At 49.5% G+C, this 12,616-nt stretch overlaps 1 protein-coding gene across 2 annotated transcripts; it reads left to right on the top strand.

Annotated features, from left to right (window-relative positions):
- Positions 1–2,070: 2,070 nt before the first annotated feature.
- LRRC45 (leucine rich repeat containing 45) lies at positions 2,071–12,083 on the top strand. Of its 2 annotated transcripts, none has more exons than XM_061376864.1 (17): positions 2,071–2,305; positions 2,980–3,041; positions 3,815–3,885; positions 4,188–4,366; positions 5,098–5,226; positions 5,771–5,883; positions 6,447–6,505; positions 6,631–6,708; positions 7,387–7,522; positions 7,917–7,994; positions 8,166–8,277; positions 8,433–8,503; positions 9,339–9,431; positions 10,037–10,129; positions 11,037–11,207; positions 11,301–11,448; positions 11,874–12,083. In XM_061376864.1, exons 1-17 carry the CDS (start codon positions 2,086–2,088, stop codon positions 12,068–12,070), a joined length of 2,010 nt encoding a protein of 669 aa, XP_061232848.1. In that variant the 5' UTR covers positions 2,071–2,085; the 3' UTR covers positions 12,071–12,083. The 2 variants fall into 2 exon arrangements, with proteins under 2 accessions (XP_061232848.1, XP_061232847.1); XM_061376863.1 differs by having other exon boundaries at positions 11,034–11,207.
- Positions 12,084–12,616: the final 533 nt, after the last annotated feature.

The following is a 12,616-nucleotide window of genomic DNA, read 5'->3' as shown; positions in this document are numbered from 1 at the left end:
CTAATCCCTGGCATTTTGGGGCATTCAGAGGTAGCAGTACTTACATTTTTTGCTATTGCTTTTTTTTTTTTTTTTACCATATGGTTGTGGGGCTGAAGGCTGAACTAGGTCAGTTCCTTCATTGGTTTCATTGTACAGCTGCACAAACAGCTGTCTTGGCAAAGAAGCTGCAGCGCTGAGGGATGGGGCACTGCTGAAGCTGGTACTGTCATCAGAAAGAACATGTAAGTGTATTAAATCGTGGGTTTAGTTGAAGCCTCCCAGTGTCTAATGTCCTGAGCAATAACCTTGATAGCTCTTGGCTGAAAGAGTCCAGTGACCTGCGGAGCCTCTCCTGGCTCCAGCTGTCAGTGCATCAACTGCTGGGTGTTGCTAATCGCAGAGCAAGCTGCCAGCACGGTGCACCCACCCTTCAGGCACACTCGTGTCAGCTGCCTTTCCTGCAGCCGCGGTGGATTTCCCAACAAAGGCAGTTCAGTTCCATTGGTCCTGCCTCCATGTGTAAGGTTTCTTATTTCCCAGCTCCTCCCCCCTGCCCGCGGGGCCAGGCTGGCCCACGATGTGGGATTCTCACACATGCTGTTTGTTATTCTGTCCTTTTTCCTTTCGTCCTACAAAGACTGGGGGAAGAGGGTGGGTGAGGGGGAAACTCTGCAAGTCTTTGAAGCAACTTGACTTTCGATGATTAATTGCATCAAAGAAGCCTACACGAGGGAGGGGGACTCAGTTCTAATTTATTGATGTTTCTTTGTGAGAACAAATTTATAGCAGAGGAAGCAGCTTAAGGAGAATATCAAATGGTTAAAAGGTTCCAAGCATTCTTTGATGTCACAGCCCTGCAGAAATACTGGAAAGTAGTGAGGGACAGACACTGTTTATTTATAAAATAAAGATCAGTTACCTGCTTTTGGCAAGAGCCTGTGCCTGAGCTCCTGTTAATGACCTATTCATTAGACAGGCTTGGAGCTGGACCTGAAGTTTCTGCCACAGCTGCCTGCTGAGGTGATGAGAGCCTGAAGTTTGGTTGACATTTCCAGCCATTCTTTCCATGCATCTCTTTGAAGTAACACCTGTTTCTCACGTTAGCTGAGAAAGCAACAGCATCTTCTTGTGCTGTGCAGAGCAGGCTCCTGCTAAAGGCTCAAGATGGAAGCCAGTGCCTCAGCCGACCAAACCAACCGTGCGGCAGCCTCCTTTCAAACTCAGCATCTGACGGCACAGTTGCCTAGGGCTTTGTTGGTAAAGGAGAGAGGAAACAGAAGCGAAATGGCAGGGAAAGAAGAAGTTGAGACTGTTCTTCCTAGATCTGGACTCCAGGGATGAGCCACACATGCAGTCAGACCAAGATCTGCTGGCAGGACAGACGCTAGAAATCCAGAAGCTGTAAGGAAAGAGGAGCAAACCTGCCTGCAGCGCTGCTGGGTCCCCAGAACACCGCCCATAGCAGAGCGCTGAGCTGCGCCCTTCTGCCGGTACGTACCAGCTGCGGCAGCACCTTCTCCACGTGCTCCACATCCACCTTCTCCAGGTCCTCGGCCTGCGCCTGCCGCACAGCTCGCGCCGCCGCTTCTGCGGGAGGGAGAAAGGAGAGCGCCGAGGGCTCGGGGCGTGTGGGACTAGGACAGCTCCAACGGAGCTCGGGGGAAGGAGGTTCCGACACGCGAACTGGTCACGGGCCCCCATCACGGTTCAGGCTGACCGCGGGCCAGGTACCGGCAGCTCACCTCGGACAAAGACGTTCAGCATCTCCACCATCAGCAGCTGCGCGTCGCCGTTAACTGCAACGCCAAAGCGGAGCGTGGGGGTCGGCCCACCACCGCCCGCCGCCGCCCCGGTACTGCCCGCAGCCACCCCGGTACCTCGCGTCCTCCCGTCCCGGAAGTGGAGGTGGAGTAGCCGGTCCACGGTCTCCTGCACGGAGAGGGGAGAAGGTAAGCGTGGATGGGGGAGGGGAAACCCCCGGTACCGACAGCCCGCGCCCGCCGCACCTTCCGGAACCCGCCCGCGTTCACCTCCCGTTCCATGGCCCCGCCGGCCCCGCCCCCGGAAGCGCCTCTCGCCTGCGGGCGGGGCTGCGCCGCGGCCATGGAGGAGTTCCGCCGGGCCTACGCGCGGCTGTGCGTGGCGCCGCAGGAGCCCGTGCTGCGGCGGCTGCGGGAGCGCTGCGCGGCCTCGGGACGCGGCCGCCTGGATTTGGCGGCCCAGAGCCTGTCGCTGGAGACGTGCGGCGCCCTGGGCCGGCTGCTGCCCGGCGCCGCGCCCTTCACCGAGGTGGCGCTCGGCGACTGCGGCCTCAGCGAGGAAGGTGGGGGGGAGCCGCGGGGGGTGCTCCCTGGGCCGGAGCCGGCCTTGGCCTGGCCGCGCAGCGAGCGGCTGTTGGCGGCGGGGCCGCGCGTCCCTTCACGCTGGGCGGGGCGGAGCGGGGGGTGCCCGTCCCTGTGCCCCGCCGGGTCCTTGTGGCGGCGGCGCTGCCGCGGCGGGTCTGGAGCTGGCAGCGGGGCGCGGGGGAAGGAGTGGCTCGCGCTCGTACCGGGCGGGCTCGGCTGGTCCCAACCCCTCGGCTGCCGAGGGTCCTTTCCCTTCGGCTGCACGTCTGCTGCCGTTGGTCGTGGTAAGCACTGGATGGGATCCTGCAGGAGGTGGAATGCGTCTCTGCTGGGTCCCTGCTGGGACCAGCACGGGTTCGGTGAGGCAGCGACTGTCTTGTCTGAACGGCCCATGTGGACATGGGCTACGTTCAGAGCTGCGGGTACCGTAGCGGGACCGGCCGCTCTTCAGTTGGTCACTTCTTTTTTTGAGAATACACAAGAAACCTGCCCTGGACGTTCAGACTTGAGCTTTCCTGCCGCAGTGGCCGTTCACCAGTCCCGTGTTGAATCAGAGCTGTGGCTCCTGAGCCGGCTGTTAGGAAGGATGGTTTCCCTTCGGCTTAGGTGGAGGGTTATGCCTCTGAAATAAACGTTGTCTTTTTCTACTCAGGTGTAACGCTTCTGTTGCGTGGTCTTTGCTCCAACACCACGGTCAAACTGTTGGACTTGAAGGTGAGTCTGTTCAAATAAAATTAAGATCAAAAGGTGGGGAAGGAAACAGGAGTATAAGCTTAATAAGAATTAGAAATAGACAGTCCTGGTGCAGGGTTGTTCTACAAGATATGTATTTCCATACAGTCCTTGTTCTCAAGTGACTCAGTCCTTGCCTCTAACACAATGTCACAACTCTCCCAAGTTACTTTGTACCTCATCTTTGTCTATTTTTATTCAGTTTTGATAGGAAGTTACTGCTGTTTATCTTGTGTGGATTGCTGCTTGGTCAGATGAGGCATATGTAGGCTTTTCTTTGGGCTGCTGTATTAATCAGTGAGTTACTAGTTGTTTGACTTGTGCTTCTGCAGAGTTTATCCAGCTTGCCCGTGTCTTTCAGCTGGCCTGGGCTTGGAAGTTCAGATGTGATTATTACTCTTCTGTGAGACTGACTTTCTGTCTGTAGTCCTTTGGCACAGCTGTTCTCTCGAGTCCACAGTCCTAAACTCCACCATACCTTTCTTCTCCCCTGTGCTGGTGCCAGTCGAGCCCTTTTGAATGAAGTATGTAAAATGTTTTGCTTATCTCAAATCAGCGTTTCCCGCCCCACTGGTCCTGTGTGATCCCAGCAGTGCGTGTGTCTCCCGCTCCTCTCAGGCTCTTTCCTCTTCAGTAACAAATGTTACTCAGACCATCTTTGACAGACTGACATCCCCATTACAGTGCATGTGCCTGGTGGTGTTTATGGGGTACCTGGGTCATAGCCTGCTGATCACCTGGGGCTTCTGTTTCAGGGAAATAACCTGCGAACCATGGGAGCCGAGGCTTTGGGAAAACTTCTTAGGCAGAACAAATCCATCAGGAGGTAAAAACCTGTGTCTACCTCTCTTTTAGTCCTGCTAGATAGCACACAGCATAAGAAAATGAATGGGAGTGCATTTGGTTGAGGTAGGAGGAATGTCAAGTGCAGTTTCTTATGGGGGATGGGACAGGTGAAGGAGTGAGAACTGGAGTAACCCTTTTGGAGGATGCAGGATCCTGCTTTCTGAAACTTGAGTCTGTGAGCAGAGATGGGTGTTTGAATGGGTACTGTGATTCTGGAATAATTCAAGCTCTTGCAACTCTCCTTTTATTTCATGAACTCCAATCCTGCCTGATTTTCCCTAGCCTAATTTTGGAGTGGAACAGCCTTGGCATAGGGGAGGAGGGCTTCTCATGTTTCTGCCAGGGACTGGGAGCAAACGGCTTTCTCCAGCGGCTGGATCTGCGCAGTAACCAGATCAACCATCAGGGTGCTGGAGAACTGGCCATGGCACTGAAACAAAATGCCAGCCTTCAGGAGCTGGGTAAGAGTGATGGTTCTGTGTTTGCCTTTGTATATGCAAGCACACGCACGTATATCTTCAGGTTTCTTGCAGCCTGCCCTGATCTCTGCCAGCTGGTTAAGCATCATTCCTAATCTGCATCAGTCTGTAGTGCTTTGCAGGCTTTGTGCAGGGAGTAGAGCTCATGGTGCCATGGCCTTTGGAGAGTGGGAGCTGTAATTGGAATCTCTGGAACCAAATCTGGAGATGAAGAATTGTGTGCTTGGAGCAGAATAGTCCTTAGTGAAGGTGGGAGTGGGTGCCTTCCCATTTGTGGATGCTGTTGGCATGGCTCATGCCAGACTCTGAGACTTGCTTCACACTTGCTTTGCCCTAAGTAGGAGTTTTGCCAGAATTTCCTTCAAGAACGTGTGGCTATTGGTGCCAGTTATTCCTCATCCACAGATTCTGGTTGTGAAAGGGAGGCTCATGAGATGAAAATTTAAGAGGCACATTTGTATCCCTGTTGAATTGTAAGGGTTTCTTGCACTTCACTGCACTGAAAGTTCATTCTTGCCTTGCCTTCTTTGGCTGTCATTTTCCCTCCCTCTCGTTTGTCTTGAGAAGGGAGACAGTATTCACCTGTGTTTGTGCTGGGACCATCTGGGATTGTTGGCCATGCTTGTAGATGTGTAAGGAGCATTGTTTCTCTTGAGGCCTGTGTTTTTCAGCAGATTTGTGACTACTGGCCTCAAAATTCACTTTCTGTATAGATTTGCGTTGGAATAATATTGGGCTTCTGGGTGGCCGAGCTTTGCTGAACTGCCTGCACACCAATAAGACCCTGAAGAGGTTGGAACTGGCTGGGAACAATGTTCCTAGTGATATCCTAAAAGCTGTGGGTAAGTATTACTTGTTGCACTGGAAGAAAATTACTAAGTCCTTTCCCATTTCAACACTTGAGGGATATAGGGCAGTTGCTGCTTCAGAAGAGAGCTATCCTGACTCCCCTCCCTTTCTCAACAGCACTTACACAGTGCCCTACATTGCTTCCTCGTATCCTCTTGGGAGGGCTGGCCAAGTTGGAGGTGTCACTTACCAGCAAGAGGAAAAAAAAGAATTAGGGTTGAATTGATGGTTATTGTTGTGTGTGAACGCAGGAGAACTTGAGACTCTCTTCACCTCTGAGTAGCCAGGTTTTGATGTAGCCAGCACAGCACGTCCTTTGTCATCACTGGAGTTGAATGACTTCCTGTGGCTGGGCTGTTAATTAGCCCATATACGCTGCTGTCTTTGATGCCACCCCAACCTGTGGGCCAGCATGAGACGTGCTACTATCCTGGTGCTTCTGATAGCCAGGGGGTCATCTGAGTGTTGTCTCTACCAGCAGTGCTTGCTGTGCTGTTGCTTTGGAAACATGTGCATGATCTGCTCTCTCTGCATCAGAACAAGCCATGAATCACAACCAAGACCGTCAGACTATCCTGAGTGAGACACAGAACCGAGCATCCATACTCAGCAAGGAGGTTTTGAGTCTGAAGGATGAGAAGACCAAGCAGGTCAGCAGTCTTACATGTTGGCAGTTCCAGTGGGCAGCTAGAATTCTATGCTTTCCCTTAGTGTCTTTATAAAACACTCAGTGACAGGATTATTGTGCATCTGAAGTTGCATGTGCATCTTTATGGGCAAGCACGCAGCATGGTTTAGCAAATCGGGTCCTTTTTCTGAGCTAGGATACCCAGGGATCAGATCCAGGGCAGTATGGGTGTGGACACATGACCCATGCCCTTCTGAACATATTCATTCTGGATTCTGGAGGAGTTTTGGTGTTCTTTTCACTCATGTTTATGCTTTTGGTAGTTCTTTTGCAACTGGTTTGATATTTTCCAAGTGGCAAACCCCTAGAAATATGAGCCTCTTCCTTCTGACACCTAATGGTGCAGAGTCCCTACGCTTGGTGACCTCAGTCTGATGTGTTAAGGAACCCATCAAACCTCCAATTTGCTTGCTTTCAGTAGAGTGACTTGACCTGTCTTCAGCTGTCACTAGAATGAGAAAGATGAGAAATGGAAATGAAACTGATGCAGTTTCATTTCCTCACTGATGTTTGCCTTGTTCACAGTTCTTGGATTTGATGGACACTATAGATAAGCAGAGAGAAGAAATAGCCAGGAGTGACAGGTGAGTTGTATTTTTGAATGCCTTCTGCTCTTTGATACCAGAATTGGGCCCTCTCCATTTCCTGGCAGGAATCACCAACCTTTTTCTTTTCCTTTTCTTTGCGCCCCCCCCCCCCCCCCATGCAGGATGTCTGCAGCACAAGTCAGCCAGCTGCAGGAAGCATTGAATGAGCAGCACTCTATTATGAATTCACTGAAAGCCAAGTATGGAGGAGGAGAACCTTTGGCTTCCCACTGTTCTGTGCTGTCTGGGCCATCCTGGGCAGAGCTGCTAAGAAGGGGGATAATCTTTCAGAGTGGGTGGCTTACAGTGTCACTTAGTTCTGCAGGAGTATCCAGAAATTACCCAGGCCATTGTGTTTGCCATGCTAGATATTTGGCCTGCTTTTAAGTAAAATTATAGTGCATTTGTGTAAGAGCAAGTGAATTACAGAGGGTGAAAAGAAGAAAAGGATTGTGTGGTTGGGATGGGGGCATGTTGCTTGCATAGTTTGCAGCATGGCAAGAGCCTGTACCTGCTTCCCTGGCATTTGGTAGTGTTCTCTGAGAACTGCTGCAGATAGGGAGGGACATGACCAGCAAGATTGTGTGCTCAGGAGCAATGAGGTGGAGCTGCCTGAAAGCAATGTTAGATTGTGTAGAGCTGTATCCACATGACAGAGGTTAGACTTCAAACTGATAAGCCTGGTTTGTTCAATTCCTCTTAGATAAAGATAATTTCATTTTGCTGTGTGTCAGTGTGGATGTGTCCCTTGTACAGATTTAGCTAGCTAGGTTTCATCTGCTGCCAAAGATGTGTTAACATCTTGTACCATGTAGTATAGAGAGATCACTGGAAGCGTGTCCCTTAGAAAGGACTCTGGAAAGTGTTTCTCTGTGTAGACTGCAGATGACTGAAGCTGCCCTGGCTCTGTCTGAGCAGAAGGTGCACAACTTGGGAGAGCTACTGAGTGCTATGAGGCAGGAACAAACCAGCATGGCTGAGTGCCACTTGAAGGAGCTCCAGCAGCAAAAACAGGTGAGCTGGATAAGTCCTAGTTTCCTAGTTAGGTTTGAGAGCAGGGTTCCAGGTCACATGTGGTTTGTGTAGATTTGGAGGAGCCTGGATGGGGTAGGTGAGCATGATGTTTTAACACTAGTGGTTTAACGACAGCTGCTGTGACAAAAATTGTCAAGTTAGAGAGGTGATGCTGGGTGCGGAGAGGAGCCGTAGTATTCAGGGGGTAGGTTGGATTTGGCAGGTGCAAGAACTATGGTGAGAACAGGTTCATAGTGGACAGAGCCTTGGGTGGCATGGTTTAGTGGGAGGTGTCCCTGCCCGTGGCAGGGGGGTTGGAACTGGATAATCTTAAGGTCCTTTCCAACCCTAACTATTCTATGATTCTATTCTATAATCAGGATTCTGTTTGCAGGAAGGTGCTGATCGGGAAGCGAAGCTTTTTCGTGACTTGTCTGCAGCTGGAGAGAAAAATCTGCTTCTAAGAAACCAGGTAGGAGAGCAAGTACAAGGCTGAGGAGCAGGATCTGGACATTGTTCAGTTCTGCTGTGTATATATGCTTCTACTTGGATCTTTGTTTGTGTCTCTGCTGATTGTTCTGTACAGCCAAATTTCTCTGCTAACAGGAGAAGAAAATCCTTTGTGGTGGTAATTTTCTTTTAGGTGGATGAGTTGGAAAAGAAGTGCAAAATTCAGCAGGATCAGCTATTCCAGGTGAAACAAGACTTGACCAACACAACAGCAGAGCTGAAGCTGCGGACCATGCAGGCTGAGGGTAGGTGGAGGAACAGAAAGAGCTCGTGGACACCTATGGGTTGGGATTACTGTCCATGAGTTAATGGGTAAGGCAACCAAGGAGGAAGGGTGGAAGAGTTTGTGATAGAGTATAAATAATGCCAGAATTGTGATACGCCTGCTTTTGATCTGCAGAACACCTGGAGACAGAGAAGAGAAGATTTAAACAAAGCCTTGAAGACATGGAGTCCCTTCGGGTGAAAGAGGTAAGAATGGGGTTTCTGCAGCATCCTGAGGTTAGTCTCACTTTGCTCCTGACATACAGGCGCCACTGGAGGTCATTGTTTGCTGTCAGCCGCTCTTAAACAAGCTTAAAAATTAGTGGCCTCAGGCTTCCTTGGGAATAACAGGCCATTTCTGCAAGCAAAGCCTGGCTGAAGAGATCACAGCACATTCTACCAGCGAGTAAGATTTTGTAGCTTGCAAGAGTATGGGCCAGAGTGGTATTTGATTCTGCTAGAGCCTTGGAGACTGGTTCTTGTGTCAGTCTTGCACAGAAGTAGTTACGAATAAGCAGTCTCATCATGCTTATTGAAATAAAGATGCCTTGAAGGGGGGTCAGCTTACTAGATCCTTCTCAGTTATGTTTCAGGGGGGTTCTGTCTGAGTGGACAGCACAAGAGGCTGTGACAGGTTCTTTTTGGAGTGTTACTGGGTGTGAAATGTCTCAAAAATAAAATCACACCAATAGATTGAAGATTTTGAAGCCTTGTAAGAAAAGACTCAGGACAGGAAGATTTTAGCCATGTTACAAGTGGAAAATGAATATTTGGCTGTTTGTACCTCTTGAAGATGAGAACCCAGACTCCATCTTTCATCTTGGCCTGGAAGAGATCTCTGTCTAATATTCCCAGTTTGCAGAGGGCAGCTTCTGTCTATATTGCAGTGTCCTAGTGGAGCTCTGGTGGAGATAAATTTTTCTTCGGTGGTGGGTGTGTCACTGAGAGGATGCTCATTCTCGTGCTGAATAGCCGTGCTGCTATGCTTGGAGACAGGAGTGGTTTTCTGGCACTTACTTAAATGGTTTCTTCTGCTTTACAGGTGAATCATTTGACACAGCACATGGAGGCCAGTGAACATTCCATGCAGGAGAGGATCCAGAAGCTGGAAGCCATCAGGATAGCTCTGGAGGAGGTGAGCATAGATGTTCCAGGTGCAATGGAATGCTTAGGTAGTGGTGGCAGCAGAAGGCTGCCAGGGGAGCTCTGTGGAGTCTTCTGTTGCTAACCTATGTAAAAATTGTCATGTGCTTTAGGGAGGAACAGAAAGTGGCAGTTTACCAGCTAAAATTTTACTTCAGTATTTTTACTGCTTTGGACTAAGGAAGGAGAAGGTTCCAAGGGGAAACCTTTAGATTCTGATAAAACAAAAATAAAGATTCTGTTGAAGATGATTAGTTTCTTACCAGGATTTGACTTCTCAAGTTTCCCATCTAGTTCCAAGAAGGGTAGCATATTTCTCCTTACCTGTTCCTCCAGCTAGATCCAGTGCTACCCTCTCCTATTCCACTGTCTTCAGAAAGTTTCACCCATTACATAGCTTCATGTGACTGAAATTCTCATTGAATTTAGATGGCAATCATGGGATGTGAAATTGTATATGTAATCTGGATTTGTTTGTCCTGCCCCTGAGTGAGGGAGACGGCTGTGTTGTGTGTAGCCTGCGATGGGAAGCTGCTCATGTTTTCTGGTGAGTCTTGCAGTGATGCAGCTTCTCTGTCTGTCATGTTTCTGTGCTAGGAGCTGAGCCAGACCAAAGCAGCTGCACTCACTGAGCGAGGCCAGGCAGAGGAGGAGTTAATAAAAGTCCGGAACTGGGCACGGTTGGAGGAGGTAAAGACAAGACCTGTCTGTGGGAGGGAGTGCATTTGGCTGCCTAGTCTGTGTTTTTGTCTTGGGGAACTGCTGAGTAACTTCCTGCCCTTGGTTTCACTGACCTGCAAACAGTGTGATTTCTGAGGAAGGAGTAATGAAAAATCTGCTTTGAACTGTCTGCGGAATGTAACCACTATCCCCACCTGCTCTGTGCTTTTCAGTAGTAACAGAATTGATGTGGATATTGTCATAGCAGATTTCATTTGACATTTGAAGCTAGCAGCCAGATGTCAGTCCGTCTGTTTTACAGCAGCATTCATGGGCTGCTCCTGTTTCTCTGGACTCAGAGAAATTTCTGCAGGTGGCTACTGCCGATGGATAGAAAAAGTCACTGTACAATTGAACTTTGTGTAAATGGCAGTGAAGTCAACACCCCATGAAAGAGAACAAAGGATAAGGAAAATACACCAAAGCTATTAGAATGTGTACTTAGTGTAACAGCACAAAAGAAAAGGCTTTACTGTGTTTACAAACAAATAAAAGCTGCTGTGTGTGTCTGTGGTGGGGCACAGAACTTGCTTAGCTGCCTCCAGAGGTTTTGAGCCATTTAGGATATGGAGGAAATGATGATAAAGCATTAGTTTTGAACGCTGGCACCGGCGTTGGTGCTTTTGCCAAGGACATGCCTCTGTCTCTTGGGGGCGAGCTGGGTGTTGCAGCATTGCCATCAGAATGTTTTCCAGGGCAAGAGAAAGCAGCTTGGATTCACCTCTGAAGGCAGGGGAGAAGTGCTGAGTCTCTTATGGCTTCAGTGCCAGTTGACTCAACCAAGGGTTCACTGTGTTGGGAACAAAAAGGGGAGAATCCCTTTGCAGGAATGGAATGGGACTGATGTATTTTCATTTTGGTTTGTGTCTTACAGCAGCAACGACTAGAACACCTGGAAGAGAAGCTGCGGCTGATGACTGAGTCACGGGATGAAGCTCAGAACTGCTGCCTTAAGCAAAAACAGATGGTTGCTGAGGCCCAAGCCAAAGCCAGTCAGTTGAGCCTGCATGCTGATGGGCTCAGAAGGCGGCTAGAAGAGCTTCAGCAGGTGATTTGGACTGGAGTAGAGAGATTCTTACCACAGGGGCGCAGCATGTTGCCAAAGTTGTTCGTTAGTAATGTATTTGTCTTTCTGTCTCAGAACTTGAACAGTAAGGAAGAAGAGAAAGTGACAGAGGTGAATAAGGTGAAAGTGGAATTACAGGAGCAGATTGGACACCTGCAGGCTGAACGCACAGCACAGGATGGGCTGAGAGAGAAGATTGCAGCCCTGGAGAGACAGCTGAAAGGTGATGAATCCTTTCATGCTTCTCAAGTGGTAGTGCTGAGTTACCCTACAGTGGGCCTAGAACTTAGCTACATTTACAGGTAATGACAGTGGTGCTTCCTGCCTGTGTACACAACCAGGAATTTTACCCTCCATCCTGATGTATTTGCAGGGATTCTTGTCTTCGTTTTATAGGGGCCAGGACTCACATAACTACCCAAAGCCACGCATCAAGCAAAATATTTGGATTTCCTGCACAGTGAATTGTAACATCTTGTCTGTGCAAACCCTCTCGCAGTGTCCCATGCAGCTTTTCTCATTTGCCTGTTGATCATCCTGTTTCCATTGCCTTTGGCTGTGGCTCTAATTTCCTGTAAAACTGTAAAAGTTCCTGTTATTTCTAGGGACACCCTAATTTTCTTTACTAATACTGTTGTTCTTTTGCAGCCCTATCAAGTAGTCACCGTGAGGCAATGCTGGACAAAGAAAGTGAAATCTCTGTGCTCCTGGAGAAGCTGAGAATGAAAGAGGCTGACATCTCCAGGATGAGGGAAGAAGAGGCCCAAAGAGCAAGTTTCTTACAGAATGCCATCATGGCATATGTGCAGGGCTCCCCCTTGGGAACCCACAGTTCTAGGAAATGAGAGCATTGCTTAAGACATCCAGATACCTGCTGTCAGGAAGAAGGTGAGTAACTCAGGTACAGCCTCTTCTTTCTCAGTGAAACAGTTTTGGCAGAGTAGGGTGACACAGAGGCCTGCAAACAGAAAATTTCTCTTGCTCTTCAGAAATGTTGCTCCTGACCACATAAAGGAGAGGAGGAAACAACTGTCTGGGGCTGGGATGGAGGCTCATGGGTCTGAGTTGTTGATGTAGAGCCTTTCCTCTGCACTGCTGCACTGTTTGAAGTAGTTCGTGTCCTTTTGTACATCACGAGTCTGTTGGCACACTCTGTGGTTACCAGGGGCTGTGTTCCCTGGGCAGTGATCCTTCTGAAGCATTTGTTTGGATGCCAGGGCTGTTCACAACGAAACCTGGTAAATGACAGGCAGCGAGCAGCATTCACAGTTCCCTGTAAGTGAAACCTTGCTCATGGGGTCCCAAAGCTGCTGAAATACCAATTCTTGCCCACATGTGCAGTGGCTGGCAGGGCTCATGTTGGCCCCTTCACCCTACTCCTCATGGCCCTG

Source organism: Neopsephotus bourkii, unplaced genomic scaffold, assembly GCF_033783945.1.
Source record: "Neopsephotus bourkii isolate Nb327-2 ecotype Australia unplaced genomic scaffold, CSIRO-AGI_Nbou_v1 NB_1749, whole genome shotgun sequence".
Lineage (NCBI taxonomy): Eukaryota > Metazoa > Chordata > Aves > Psittaciformes > Psittacidae > Neopsephotus > Neopsephotus bourkii.
This window is presented reverse-complemented; position numbering and strand designations above follow the sequence as displayed.